The sequence below is a fragment of the Mytilus californianus genome, unplaced genomic scaffold (genome assembly GCF_021869535.1).
Source record: "Mytilus californianus isolate M0D057914Y unplaced genomic scaffold, xbMytCali1.0.p SCAF_7, whole genome shotgun sequence".
Lineage (NCBI taxonomy): Eukaryota > Metazoa > Mollusca > Bivalvia > Mytilida > Mytilidae > Mytilus > Mytilus californianus.
In genome coordinates, this window is record NW_026262723.1 from 16,340,845 (window position 1) to 16,356,719 (window position 15,875).

General features: G+C 31.9%; 1 protein-coding gene across 6 annotated transcripts in view; it reads left to right on the forward strand.

Moving 5' to 3' along the window:
* Positions 1-13,159, forward strand: part of LOC127708934 (low-density lipoprotein receptor-related protein 2-like) — a 327,071-nt gene extending 313,912 nt beyond the window's left edge. For all 6 annotated transcript variants that reach the window (XM_052214142.1, XM_052214139.1, XM_052214140.1 and 3 more), the window contains exons 17-22: positions 4,051-4,191; positions 5,274-5,399; positions 7,348-7,476; positions 8,411-8,539; positions 11,352-11,483; positions 12,937-13,159. In XM_052214142.1, the coding sequence (XP_052070102.1) occupies positions 4,051-4,191; positions 5,274-5,399; positions 7,348-7,476; positions 8,411-8,539; positions 11,352-11,483; positions 12,937-12,974 (695 nt within the window). In that variant the 3' untranslated portion in view covers positions 12,975-13,159. The remainder of the gene's footprint in view (positions 1-4,050; positions 4,192-5,273; positions 5,400-7,347; positions 7,477-8,410; positions 8,540-11,351; positions 11,484-12,936) is intronic.
* Positions 13,160-15,875: the final 2,716 nt, after the last annotated feature.

Sequence of the window (15,875 nt, forward strand, 5' to 3'; positions counted from 1 at the left end):
ATCAGGGGTCTGTTGTTCAACTTGTCGTTAAACTAATCATATGATTACTTTTAACGAGTCGTTAAAAGTTAATCGCATGATAAGAAATGCAATGATGAAATTTTGTTGTTTAACAAATTTTAATAATTTTATAAGTTAAGCACTGTAATCATTTTTAATCATATGATTAATTTTGGGTAATTAGCAAGTGTTTCCCACAACATACACAATGCATTGAAAATCAGGGCCTATAACATCCTTTTCTGCTTTAAGTTACCTTCTCTTCTCCTTTTTAACCGTTAACCATTTATGCTCCTCGTCTTGCTGACTTGTTTCTTTATATATATGAATGTGACTTCATACAGCAACATCTTCGGAAGAAAGAAAAGAAATCAGCAGTGTTCTTTAACTTCACTTTCCGCTACATAGATGATGTCTCTGACTATATAATTTAAAATTTGGTGACTATGTTGAACGCATCTGTTCCATCGAACTTGAAATAAAGGATACAACAGATAAAGTAAAGTCTGCATCATATCTCCACTAACCTCTGGAAATTGACAATGATGGTCGGTTGAAAACAAAATATTACGACAAAAGAGATGATTTCAGCTTTCTAATTGTGAAATTTCCATTTCTGTTAAGCAACATTCCAGCAGCCCCTGCGTACGGAGTATACATCGCCCAGTTGAGACCATATTATAAGGCTTGTATTTTCTATTATGATATCCTTGATAGAGGGCTGCTGCTCACAAGGATTCAATTAAACCAAGATTTCCAAGTGGTGATGTTGAAATCGTCCCTTCGTAAATTTTCGCACGTCATCACCAGTTGGTTGACCGTTATGGAATATCCGTTTAACAAATGACAACGGATATGTTTCAATTGTCGTAACTACAATCCGGTCCCCCTTTTCCCTGAATGTGGCCTACCTTATTAGACTTGTCACCAGGTTTGTACTAACATGCGCAACACGACGGGCGCCACATTTGGAGCAGCATCTAATTACCCTTCCGGAATACATGTGTTTGGTGGGGTTTTTGTTGCCAAGTCTTTAGTTTTCTATGTTTTGCTTTTTGCACTATTGTTTGTATTTTCTTTTTTAGCAATGGCATTGTCTGTTAATTTTCGACTGGTGAGTTTAAATGTCTCTTTGGTATCCTTCGCCTCTCCGTTGCATACATTTTACATGTTTTATCTTTCAAGGAATTTGAGTGTTTTTGATAGCAGATAATTTGAAGTCTTTGTTTAGTATATATATATATATATATATATATATACATCAACATTATAATGGGTCCTTCAAAAACCTGTATTTTCTGTTGTTAATTTAGTGCAACTCGATACAGATTCCACGTATTTTGGTTTTGATAATTGATGAAATCGTCGCATTATAACATCCGTGAAATATAATCTCCGTTGACGCTTTGCTGACATGGCTGAGGATTGCTTTTTTTTCACGTCTGCATTTCTATCAAATATGGCATGCCAAGTTTTAGATAATTATAACGAATGATGAAATAAATTTAGAACTGTAACAATACCATACATTGGTGACTACTAAGACTGGAAAGTTGAACTTTGACGACTAAAAGATGCATACCCTGCCTTCAGCTTTCAAACAAAGAATTAAAACAATATCAAAGGAATACATCGTGTATCTTCATGGGTTGTTTGTCTCATGATGATGAAGATGGATGAATGAATAATGTTCAGATGAGATACTATTTAAGACTAGAACATGTTAATGCAATATGAATATTAACCCTAATTTGTACCAGACTGACTGCCTGAGCCTGATTTTTGACTTGCATGAGGTACACAAGGTAACAGTGCGCAGAAAGACATATCACTCTCCTCAGACCCATTAGTATGACTATGAGCCGACTAGCCTATCCTCTTATCCATCAATATCGCGTGATTAGCTGAATCTCACCAAATACCAATTTCAAAGTCTTTGGTTTGATCCGGCTGGGGTTTGACGGTTAATTTTGAGTGTCTATCAAGTTTTATCTCAACTGTAACGATTACTTCTCACATAACGGTAGAATATTACATGGTGAAATTTATATATTGAATACTACATGTAAATACTATAGGGATGCTGCATGCTCTTTTTGCAATTTATATTATATTTATCATGTCTTACGTAGACCTTGTTTGCGTTACCGGAGACATTGGAGAAGTAGTGTTCAGTGTTTTAAAATCAAAAATATATTGGCGATATGAATGATTGGAAAGTTTTGTGTTTCATGAAGATACTAGTAATAGGCCTCCTACCTATAACCACACGGGGTTATACGACTTTTGTTGAAAAATCCCTGTCTGTCTGACCTTAGGTTTCCCATATTCTGAGTAACAGGTTCTTGTCTTTGTATATCGTGTCAGCTGAGAAATATGAGGCTTTTTGTTCACTATAAATTATACTTAACCACTGACATAAAATATACAAAAGTAAATTGTCCTTATCAATATGTTTAGCCTGCTGGTAGAGAGCTCTCATTGTATCCATCTTTGGCTCATAGTTTTTACTAAATGAAACTAACTATATGATAAAAAAAAAACTAAGCAAAAATATTATCATCGTACGATCCGGAGTATCTGTGGGCTGAATTTTCCCATTAGAATGTACCAGTGTTAGCAGTGAGGTCAAGGGCGTTATAAATTGTTCCTATATTTGAACTTCGAAAAACGGGAAAATTAGTAAACTTGCTTTGGAAATCACTTATGACCTGTACATTTATGCTGTAGAAAGATTTCTTATTAAAAACATACTGGTTCGCCATAATTTGTTGAATTATACCGAACAACAATGAGTCCATGTTTACAATCAGAAATGCTCAGAAAGCGATAGCATACAACCTGCCAAAATGTGCAATTTCTTTCTGTTATCAGATTTACGTTGTATGAACCTCTCCGATCATTCGCCTTGCCTCGTCTAATCCCTTTTCAATGTATGTTTCAACTCAACTACTAACAAATTTATTGTGTTTCTTTCAAATCTAAAACGCATTCAGAGCTGAGCATTGCTCAAATCCAATAGGGGATAAATACCTCTAAAATGTCTCATTTTTCGAGTCTTAACCAATTTTTTAATTACTACAACAGCCATATTGGATGTTTTACTCATATAATTAAAAATTAATACACCTTCATGGATTTAATTTTACGACAGGTTTAGCATTTTTAACACCGCATTGAATTCAACGACAGGTTGAACAACACTTTAGTCATATGATTTCTACATTATAAACTGCCTTTACCAAGTCAGAAATATGACAGTTGTTATCCATTTGTTTGATGTGTTTGAGCTTTTTATTTTGCCATTTGACTACGGATTTTCCAAAGAAGTCAAATGTTTCGGTATCGAAATGAGTACGATACATTTTCCAACCATTTCCCGGTGATAAATACAGAAACTATCTAGAAACTAAGGTTCTTACTCCCTCAGCATGCTCAGATAAATTTTACTTTACATAAACATGGTTTTTCTTTAGGTCCCTATTAGTCATATAGCTCTCACGTTCTTTGAATTGATACATCCTGGTCTTTGAAATGGTTTCAATTGAACGTTCCTGGTGTAGGTAAATAGCTCCGAACGCAAGATATTTGTTTTCATTCAATTTGAAAGTTTCGTATATAAACGCTAGGGCTCATGTTTGAATGCACGGTAGGTAATTTTGAGTAAATTGTCCCGCAACTAAACATGAACTTTATAAATATGTGGCTTAATTTTGACTACACATTCAATATTCTCTGTGCTTATGGAGTACGACCTACCACCGATCAAAAAACAAATACAGTTAACGATAATTTACTATCAAGATGACAACAGACTTTTAAATCCTTATCCTTGCTTTTACTCTGACAAAAATTGACGAAAAATTACATATAGTTGCCTAAATCCATATTATAAGATAAAGAAAGAGTGTTTGAAACACTTCGGCTCCATCCCTATGGCGTTTACTAAGCCTCTATGGATCCGTACGGGGTCAGTAGCAAACCATATAACTTATAGTATTGCCATAAAATGTAATATTTTTGTAACATTAAATCTGCTTTTCTCTGTAGATTATGAGTGTCCTGTCGGATTTGTAAAATGCAAAGACGGGCTGCAGTGTATTCGTGCTTTTTCCATGTGTACTGGAAATTTTCTTGGTTCGGGTTCAGAGTGTAAAGATGGTTCCGATAATGATACAGATCATTGTTCAGGTATAAATTTGTGAATTATTTAAAATGGTTAAACGTAATAATCAACGTTATATGTTATGAAACGTTTCAGACTGGTTCTTATTGAAAAAGATGAAAAGGAGAAAATGTTCCTTCGAAAACGTATCCTTTGCCAACAAAGGTCCTGATAAAGTAAACAGGGACAATTTGCATCTCAAAAAATTCCAGAAACCGAAAAAGAAACGCAGTTTATTTTATATGCTGTGTCAGTGTTTATGAAAATATACCACGGCAAAAAAAAAAAAGAAAAATAAATATTGTCGCAGAATTCAAGCTTTTAAAATACATCCTTTCTATTGATTATTTTATCTTATTCATTTTTTGGTTTTTTTGTTCTTTTTTTTTAAGTAAGAGAAAAACAAATTTTATGCAGTTTGAGTAATAATAACATTTATGCTATCTTTAATATCAACGTTCAACTATAGTATGTACTGACTGATTGTAACTGTATTTTGTTTGGTTTGTTGTGTTGATCCTAAGCTGACTCTTTGGCATATAAACCATATCAGTCATGTAGATGTGTAAACAACATTGCGATCAAGTTTGGTGAATAGGACATAAAACAAAATGAAATGAAAATAAGAGAGAACATATTTCTTTAAACAAATTGACGCTAAACAGCTATAACCCTAGCACGTGATTAAGCTTCTTATATTGTTACTATGTGTATAACCGCTACAGAATTATGTTTGAAAATTCTCGAATATTAAACGACTCATTTGAGTGCACAGTTAACAAATAAAAATACATTTCGGTGCTCAAGACTCCTGGATTTTCAAATCCGGAATAAAACAATATTGCATTTTTTATCTAAATGAGTGATATATAGCCCTCATTTTAAATAAACACATTCGCTAGACACATTCGCAGGCAGTATACACATAATTGATATAACGGATCGATTTGCATTAATTGAATATATTTGTTTTATTCACACTAAAGTGTGTAAAATGATTCTGTTACCTGTCACTTCGTGCGAATCTGAAATGCATGTCTTTTGAAACTGTGTTTATGTCCAAAAATTAGTAATTTATCGAACAGTTATTTATTTCTTGATATTGTAGCTTACGAATGCCCCGTGTACTTTGAAAAGTGTCCTAATGGTCATCAATGTGTACATCAGTCAATGATTTGTTCTGGGGAACAGATGTGTGATGGCGAATCAGAAGATGAACAACAATTTTGTAAAAGTAATTCATTAATTAACTTTTTTTTTATAAAGATGAGTATTTTCAATCGTTACAAGTAGCAGGGTTAAATGCAGGACTACTTCACATTTCACGGTTGACAGAAAAGAGCTATGCCAATTACCAGACATTCACTTATATTCCATTTCCTACTAAAGATAATAAAACAGATAAATAAGTAACTAATATGATGTGAGTAGGAATGTATGTATTTCCTGTCTGGAATAAAATCACTAATTCATAGCCAAATTGCAATTTTGTCTAAAGTTCAAATAAAGTGGCAGTCATTTTATAATAAACGAACAATTTTCTGACTTGTACTGAAAATCGCAGTGATTTCCGAGTGTTGGGTAGTATAGAAACATGTACTTCTGATCTTAGCAAAAGACCAAATATCATTTCATCATTTCATACATTTATTTCTTTATTCAAGAGATTTCAACAAATGTTCTTCATGTATCTCTAACCCTTGAGCTTTTATTTGATATCAAAGCTACCTAAATGTTTTATTTTTAAACAAAGTAAGTACAGGTATGCGTAGGAACTATTTTCTTTTTAAAAAAACATCCTGTATGTTCTAATTTCTTTGATGTTCTTTGTAATCGGATCCGAATGATGGTTGTACACTTATTACAGAATCAATCTTCCTAGTATATTGTTTTTTTTTACTGCACTTAATTCATTGTATCAGATATCTTTAACAACCATTTAATTTCTCTAAAATCGACATTTTTAACTATGTTTTGTCTTATCTTGAAAACTATCATCGAAAGATAGCCACTTTAGATAGCAAACCTGACGATCACCATGACTGCGTATAGGTCGAGAAGTAGAGTTGAAAATGTTCATCACATTCACCGAGCTACAGGAAGGACTAGATAAAATAACTTTACTGCAGTTCCCAATTGTCGAATCTAGTAGTCTTCTTTTTGTCCACTGAGAGGAGTTGCAAGATGAGGATTGTTAGTGATAATTGCATAGAAAGAATTGAATGATTAGGATGATTGAAATGTTGGTTAACAATTACACTGTACTAAGTGTTGCAAATGATAGTCCATTCGTTTGATGTGTTTTAGCTTTTGATTTTGCCATTTGCTTATGGACTTTCGTTTAGAATTTTCCTCGGAGTTTGGTATTTTTGTTATTTTACTTTTTGATTTTTTGTTGATTTCTGATCAGTGGCCGCACGTAGGTTTGTTAAGCCTCCATTTCGTTTGCCCGACATATACCAATCCGTGAAGGTAACACTCTAATCCGTAGACGAGATTTGTTGATTTACAATTCAAATCATCGGAGCTTCTGGTAAAATAAGATTTCTTAGTTAAATTGTTAGTGAATTGAGCATCTGTTATTTAGATTGTACAGGTCTTGCAGTTTTTGGTTTCACATTTTAATTTGAGACAGTGATGTTCAGATTCATTAAAATCGAAAAGTAAGAGGTTTAAGATAATCTAATAAAATAGAGTATGTTAGGTGTATTTTGGAAAAAAAAACAAGAGTAATGCTTGGTCATCTACGGCCTGTTTTTTTTTTTTTATTATGCTAGTTGCGTGAATGATTCTGTTGTAAACAAAGTGTCTGAGGTACATTTTTTTTCTTTACATCGGCTTATCATTCCGAAGTTCCTAGGATATAACCCAGATTTTAGTGGGGTTTCTGATTTTTAAGTTTTCCATGTTTTGTTTTTATAGACTATTGTTTGTCTTTGGTAATTTTTTTCTTTTTTTTTATTTCTTTTTCAGTTTGTCTTCGACTTGTGAGTTTAAATACCCCTTGGTATTTTCTATCCCTCTTTCTCGGTTCGCATCTTTCAGATATGTCTTTTTTTATGTATGCCTGAAACATATATTTAAAGATGAAACAAAAAAACATCATCCTTATCTTATGTTAACTGCACATTGACAAATTAAAAATGAGTACATGGAATGTTCATGTTGTTGTTCAATTGCAGCACGCAGCTGTGGTGACATTATGTCGAAATGTGATAATGAATACCAATGTGTGCTCAATTTCAAGACATGTGATGGTGTTGCAGATTGTGCAGATAGTTCAGACGAGAATGCAGACTTATGTGTAGAGAGTATGTTTATTTGAATCGAATTAATCAATGATTGATATTATATCAATAAAACAAATGATAGCCGAAAGGTTCAAGGAATGAAAATGACTTTCGATGTTCAAAAAAACCTAAGATAACTTTTTTTCATTTATCAAATAATTCACAGATTAATTTCCATTACATATGTTTTCATAATATAGTGTGTGTTGTGTTGCCAAGCATATATTTAAGTTGTCTTCGATTTAAGCATTCATAGACATTTAGAGAATAGAAATTAATTTTTAAACATGTTGTTATAAGATTATTTCCTTGCTTTACGTACACTACCTCAAACAAAATGTACTATCACAAGTGGTTGCATGTTGAAATGATATAAACACACAATAAATACTAACAATCAAAAGAAACCACAATAAATACTAACAATCAAAAGAAACATAATCAATGAATAATTTTCTAGTATTGTTATTCTAGTGTTAAATGTATATAAACAAAATGTATATGTCAATAAATCTAATCAGCTTATTATTCCCTGGGTATTCAGTGGAGTTTAACAGGGTACGTCAAGAGAAGCTTGGAATCTTGATGGTTTTTGTATCAAGCAATATTTGATGAATAAAATTTTAATGTTGAACAAAATAAATAAATAAATACTCGTGTAAAACTGACCATGCATTATTGTTTAAAGTAAAGATCAAATGATTATAAGTTTTAGAAAATAATTAAATTGTTAAACAAAATATTAAGCACATAGTTCATGAATCATATACATGTACGTTAGACCTACATTAATATTCGGATAAGTATTCCTCAAACAGCACATATTTACAAAGTCATTATTTACAGTATTATCATATATAATAAAGTTTGTACATATGTTAAACTGTAATGGGACATCAGTCAAAGGGTTTAAGATACATACACTTATTCTTACTTCTTTGCATCTTTTTTAAAGATCGTATCTGTCCAGTTGGAATGGTGAAATGTGAAGATAAGGTTCAGTGTATTTATGAAATACAGTTTTGTAGTAAATATCCTGACTGCAAGGATAAATCGGATGAAAGCCCAGAGATTTGTACAAAAGGTAATTAAAGATATTTTATCATTTCAAAAATAAATGCTAGTTTTAGTATGCAGTACTAATAATTTTTACAAATTTTAAGCCTGTTGTCTTTGATGGTTATTTTTAATTGTCTATGCCGTTTTATCATATTTTGACAAGATGTTAGCAATACGGTTTTATAAAACATTGAACATTGGAACGTGTGTGTCGGAAGACTTACAGAAATAGATATTGAGCAAAGACACTGTGCACATATACCAATTACGCAAATGCTTTTATTATATTTCATGTCAAAATGCCAGATTTTGATTGGTTAATACGAGAGAGACAATTTACTCTATCCCATGGCAAATACTATACTACCCTTCACGGAGACGCTTGCTCAAGTGTGCGCTTTAATAAATACGGATGATTGTTGTAAGACGACATTTTATTAATTTGAATTTGAAATTTAATAGACAGTAATAACAGAACATTCAGTATACTTGATTGAATAACACATACCTGAGAGGGTGATAGAGTAGATTGTTACCCCTCGAAAAGACATTGTCATGACAATGTTTTCTCGGGGTAACAATCTGCTCTATCACCCTCTCAGCTATGTGTTATGTATATAGTGTCTGTCCTATTGGTTTATAAATCTTATATACTTAGAAACAATATACCAACTTTACCTTTATATGGGATATAAGTTTCCCAACCCATTCCGTATTCAAGAGATTGCAGCTGCTAGTTATATTTTATAAAACGTCATTAGTGTCTAAGCAAATAGTTGATGAACCAGGGTAATTTCAAAGAATGTTGCGTCCTTTTGAAAGAAAAAAATCATCGATGGATTCCAAGACCTAGTTGATACATATTTTATATCAAATTCACCAATAATATATGATGGTCTTGAAGTTTAGATTATAGGTACTGACGTTGTTTATCATCTTGATAACGTGTTATAGTGATTTTTTTATTTATCTTTGTATATTTTCTGTGGTCTTGAAGTATAGATTATAGGTACTGACGTTGTTTATCATCTTGATAACGTGTTATAGTGATTTTTTTATTTATCTTTGTATATATTCTGTGGTCTTGAAGTATAGATTATAGGTACTGACGCTTGTCATCATCTTGATAACGTGTTATAGTGAACTTTTTATTTATCTTTGTATATATTCTGTGATCTTGAAGTATAGATTATAGGTACTGACGTTGTTTATCATCTTGATAACGTGTTATTGTGAACGTTTTATTGATCTTTGTATATATTCTAATATAGTCCAATATAATATACTATTGTCTTGTATTTAAACATCAAGCCATTGTGTTATTGTGAAATGGAAATTTTTGTATAGTTATCTTTCATTTATGCTAGGGTACTTTGTCTACCGAGTGTATATATATATATTTACCGTTTTGTTTTTCTTTGTTGAAATAGTTATTTAATTTTAATGTGATTAAGATTGAATTACAATAATTGACTGCTGTGCCTCAATTTGTGACTCTTTTACCTATTATTTCTGTTTGTTTTGCTAACACATCGTTCTCAATATAATATACTTCTATTCAACTATCCGTTGTCTACACAATGAAACGCAGGTCAGGGAAATTACAACCGCTTTCCATTTGGTTGATTTGTTTTAACTTTTGATTTTGCCTTTTGATAAAGGATTTTCCGTTCTGATTTTTCATTGGAATTTGGTATTTTTGTTATTTTACGTTATACTTTTTGTTTTCTGTATGTATTCTTTTTACCAGTGTTATTTCCATGTGTATGTTAAGGTCGTTCATGGTATATTTTCTGGTTTTATAATGTTATTGTATTCATGTACTAATGTTTTGCATTGGCGGCTATAGAAAATATAGATATTTATTACGAAGAACAAACATTACCGAGTTGAGTACAAGTGAGGAGGGGATCGTGTAATGAGTATATAATTTTAGACACAACTATAAGATAAAGACTTGTATTATGTTCTATTTGTCCTAGTATTAAAACAGCACCAAACAATAAAATTGAGAATGGAAACGGGGAATATGTCAAAGAGACAACAATTTGATCAAAGATCAGAAAACAGGCCCCAGGCCACCAATGGGTCTTTAAAAGCTGGTCCCTCGACAAAAATGAGTACTGGTTCAGCAAAAATGGACGTCACTAAACTCCGAAACAAACAAAAATGAACTAATAATTAAAAAAAAACAAAACAAACATACAAGACTAACAAAGGCCAGAGATTCCTGACTTGGACAGTCTCAAAAATATGACAGGGCCAAACATGTTTCGGTAGATCTGAACCTGTCCCCTATACCTCTAGCCAATGTAGAATAAAAGAAAACAGCAATTCGCACAGTAAAACTCAGTTTGAAAGAGGTCCGAGTCTGATGTTAGAATAGGTAACAGAAGAAAGCAAGTAAAATGACAATGATGCATAAGTTAACAAAGGACTACTATATGTAGCAGATACTGACAAGTTCTTTTAGCTTATATTTGATACCAGGAATCGGGCTATTATTATTGTTTTTAGGAGTAACACGTTCTTTATGTTGAATATAACTACGTTCATGACTGAAATAAACAAAACGAATCTAAGGACTTTACGTCAGATTTTTCTTGTTTTATCCATTTCGTCCAGTAAATAAGGAGTGAATCGCGGATGATGTTACAACACTCATTCCAATTGATAATTTACTGTGGACGATATTTAGGTCCTTAACTGAGGAATAATTTCAACTCCCGGTCATGCACGATGTTTACGTCTCCCGTTATCCATAAATGTTTTTGTAATTACTGCAATTGCATGACTTATGTGTATGGTATATTAAAATATCTACGCTATTTTTACAGACAGAGCTTGCCCTACTGGAATGTCTAGGTGTTCCGCAAATGACCCAAAATGCATATATGATAGTTGGTTCTGCAACAACCAACCCGAATGCGAAAACAGAGAGGATGAAAGTCCGAATAGTTGCTTTAATCGTAAGAAGATATTTAAATTAACACATGTGTACATAAAGATGTATTTTACGTATATACATGTATAGCATGCCTTACATCGAACGTATTGACTGTTTATGTGCAAAAAGAGGCAGATTTGTTATATATCGACTGCATTTACCCACTTCGTTCGTTTGGGTTAAATTTGAACGGTGACAGGACTGGTGAATTTGAGCTTATCATTTTATATTTACTCAGATGTGCGTAAACTATAAGTCGATTTTTCTTTTCATTTTTTGTTTCTTCAAAAAATGAAATACATGATATGCAAAGTTTCTCAAATATATAAAAATGCAGTATAAGGTTTAGACTTCCCCCTTTTTAAATTGATCTTGGAGTTTGATTGTGTTGTTAAGACTTTGTTCAACCCATCGTGTTCTTTTGATAATGTCTGTTCAGTGTAAAAAATATAAAAGTTCGTTTCTGTTGGCTAATAAAGACTAATGTTTGATTTTGTCAAGTTTGATAGGTTTCTCCCTCTTGAAATTACTTGAGAGTTTGGTATTATTGGTCATACTTAATTTATTAACATGTTTTTAAAATGTTTAGTATTAACAGTACATATTAGCTGGTACTGATACTTTTTAAGTGATTGCTTGTTCATGACTAATTTTCTATTTATTTGTGTGCATGACAAAAAAAAAGTTTTCATACCATTACTTTAAAACTGATACGTAATGCAGTGTCCATTAAAAAAAGGGAAGATCGCTGTATGTAATATACATTCAAGAGTCTATCCTAAATTGAGGTGCTTTCTAATTACCGTTTCGATTCCTAACATCGATGAAGAGGCATTATTTGTCGAAATCCGGATATGGTGTACAAAAACCTTTGCACCTTTTGTTTGCGGTATATCATCTTTTCCGCAAATTTATTGTTTTCTGTTTAGTATTAAATTTAAAATTAAGATCCATTTATTATATCGGTGATCCGTTTATTTGGCAATCGCCAATGGCAGTCTGCAGGGTTTAAGAACATTTGTTGTTAGACCTGTTAGTCAAATGCGTGTTGTTAAAATATACTTTTTCCACTTTTTTGGTCTTTTTGAAAATGTTGTTTGTGCTGTATTTAGACCCCTCTAACAAGAAATTTGTTTTGCATGCGCACGTATAAAAATTGCGGTTTTTATCCAACGCTATCATAGGTTTGATCGTTGTTTTCAATTAAGGCTTGTATATATATTATATATTTATATGTGTAGATTATGTCTATTTATGAATTTAATGTCAATCGCATATTTTTGAATACTTTCGTTCGTATTTTGTTTTTTTAATTTTCTAAGTATGCTGTTTCGTTGTAGTATACGTGTACAATGTCAAATTTTACATTCATGAATGATACAGAATACCAGAAATCATTTGCATCAAAAAACGTTTCAATTTATTACTTTATATTTATTAGACATTGTATGTTTTTTTTTATTTTATCTTCACAGGTCCAAAAGGATCCAAGAAATTTCCGTGGTTGACATAGTAGTTGGATTGGATTTTTGAGTAAAACGAACTTGCTTTCATCATAAGACGACAGAAAAAAATGCATTATGTTATACATACTACATGCCTTTACTGTGCATGTAAACAGTGTGGATTACAATTTGGTGTGTAGAAATTTTGTATTGAGATGTTATCATCATATGATAATAAAATGATGATAAACCATGGCATTGTCAAATTTCGATTAGTTTAATTTGTATCGCTAGAGAAAAGCCATTGGCGTTACCATCCATTGCTAGTATGCATTGCCTTAATGACGATAATAAAATCAGATGAAAGTCCCCTTTACGGTGGTTGCTATTGGTATTTTACCAAAAACAGATAATCAACAGCAACATCTGCATTAAGGGTACAAACGTGAATTAGGCTATAACATTGTCAAGTCTGTTTCTTTTTAATCTTCTTGTGTTTGCACAGTCACCATTTTTTTAAACGGAGGTTAGGGCATATATTACTGGTTACACGAAAAGAAAACAATGTTGAATGGTGAAGACCTATTGGTTGCCTTCGGCTGCTTTCTGCTCTATGTTCGGGTTGTTGTCTCTTTGACACATTCCCCGTTTCCATTCTCAATTTCATTTTAATGTTGATCGGATTAAACCTTTAAGAATATTTTGTTTTTAAATTTGAGTTTAACAGTACTTGTATATGTTAACATGTGCCCTAGTTCAATGTACTACGTTTTCATGCAATCCTTATTGTTACCATTTCTATTGACCTTTTTGCATGTATATATGCTGATGCTCATTTCAATAAAGGTACCTCTTCTCAAATGGAAGTTGTTGGATTTAGAACTGTTACGGTGGATCAACGGTATATATTTCCTAAAATAGAATTGTTTTATGCTTTGCCAAAATGAAAATTTTTCAATGCTTTAAACAAAAATATAATAAAAAGAATGGGTCACAGTGATATTTTTCAATCTACAAGTCGTACAAAATTGCTCACATTTGTATAGATTTTTCATGAAAAAACACATTTTTGTGAATAAAAGAAATATATGAGATTTAATTTCGAAATAAAAATATGAGGAGATAGGTTTTATGATATGCTTTAAGAAAATAAAAAGAAAAAATGATGTCACCGAACTTGTTTTCTTGCTACAACTATACAATTGTAATTTCACTATCATTCCAGTATTAAATGTTTACTATAAGAGTTATCTACCCTTAAATGGCCAAGTTTCAAAAATTGATTCTAAACACATAAATATTTGGTTTTGTTTGAACAATGTTGATAATGCAATAAACCAATTATGTTTCTTTATACATATAAGCCGTGTGACACATAAATTATAAATCTGTCTCAAAATTTGAAGGTTTAGGCAAAGAACTAGACCGATTGTGTACTGCTATTGTACAATGCAAGAAGGCAGTATACAGTGAATCTACCGTAATGTAACATTTTTGGCGGACATTCGAACATTTGAACTCTTCCCTCGTATGTTTTTTTTTTTTTTCTTGAAAAAAAAATGACAAGTTATACAGTCATTTAACGTTCGGGTAGACACTATTAATAGACTTTTGATAAAGATTGGCTTTGTTGATTTAAAAAAAAATATATACATATATATATATATATATATATATATAATGATAACAAAGTTCAATGTTTCATATATCAATGAGGCAGCAAATCTAGTAATGCCAAAAAGGAATTAAAACTGATACAGACACGGTTAAAGTCCAAACACTCAAAAACAACAGTCAATAATAAAAAAGAACAAAGAAAAAGACAAAAAAGTCCACACAACACTAAAACAATAAAGGTCCTAAGTCAGGAGCCTGTTGTTCAGTGGTTGTCGTTTGTTGGTGTGGTTCATATCTGTTTCTCGTTTCTCGGTTTTTTTTTTTGTTTTTTTTTTTTTATATAGATTAGACCTTAGTTTTCCTGTTTTAATTGTTTTACACTAGTCAATTTGGGGCGCTTTATAGCTTGCTGCTCGGTGTGAGCCAAGGCTCCGTGTTGAAGGCCGTACTTTGTCCTATAATTGTTTACTTGTTACACATTGGGACTTGGATAGAGATTTGTCTCAACTGCACTCATTCCACAGCATTTTATTTATAAAGATTTAGCAACACGGCCCAGATCAAAAACCGGTGTTGAACAGGTGCTCTGAAACGATCCACAGCCTCTTCCCCACGTATAACAATCATGGTGCTGCTAATTTTAAGTGCAAATAAGCTGGTAACTCTTGAAAAAGAGAACAGTATTGAGAGTACGACAATTGTGACATATCCGAGAAATCAAATATTCCATAACCGTCATATTTTGGGAAGGTATGCTTTCAACTTATCAACAGCTTCAACATTGTTCAATGTGATAAGAAACACTCTATAAAGGTAATAATACATCTAGCACCAGAACATATTAGCGTAATGTAAAGTATACGTAATTGGGCAGATTTAGATACACAACTAATCTGTGAACTGCATCTGTATACGAAAAAAGACACGAATCACATATTCCTCTAGAGATTCAACCAATTAAATATTTGTGAAAAGGACTATCAATGTATAGAATGTAATAGAAATTAAACGACGTAAAATATGTTTTGTTCTACTGAAATTTCGAATGTTGAAAATCCTTTTACAGAATTTTGTTTTATATTGACATGTCATTGCTTGAAAACAAATCCGTTGAAGTGATTAAAAAGCAGGTAGCATTTGAATTCTTTTGTTTCTCTTCATAAAGTCAATAGACCTCAATTTGCCTTAATATTTTAGTCTTCAAAAGTACAACATAAACATACGTTATATTTTTTTTATGTTTCTACATATAAATAAGAAGATGATGTATGAGTGCTAACAAGACAACTCTCTATCCAAGTCAAAATGTATAAATGGTAAACAAGAATAAAGTAAAATAACAAAAATACCAA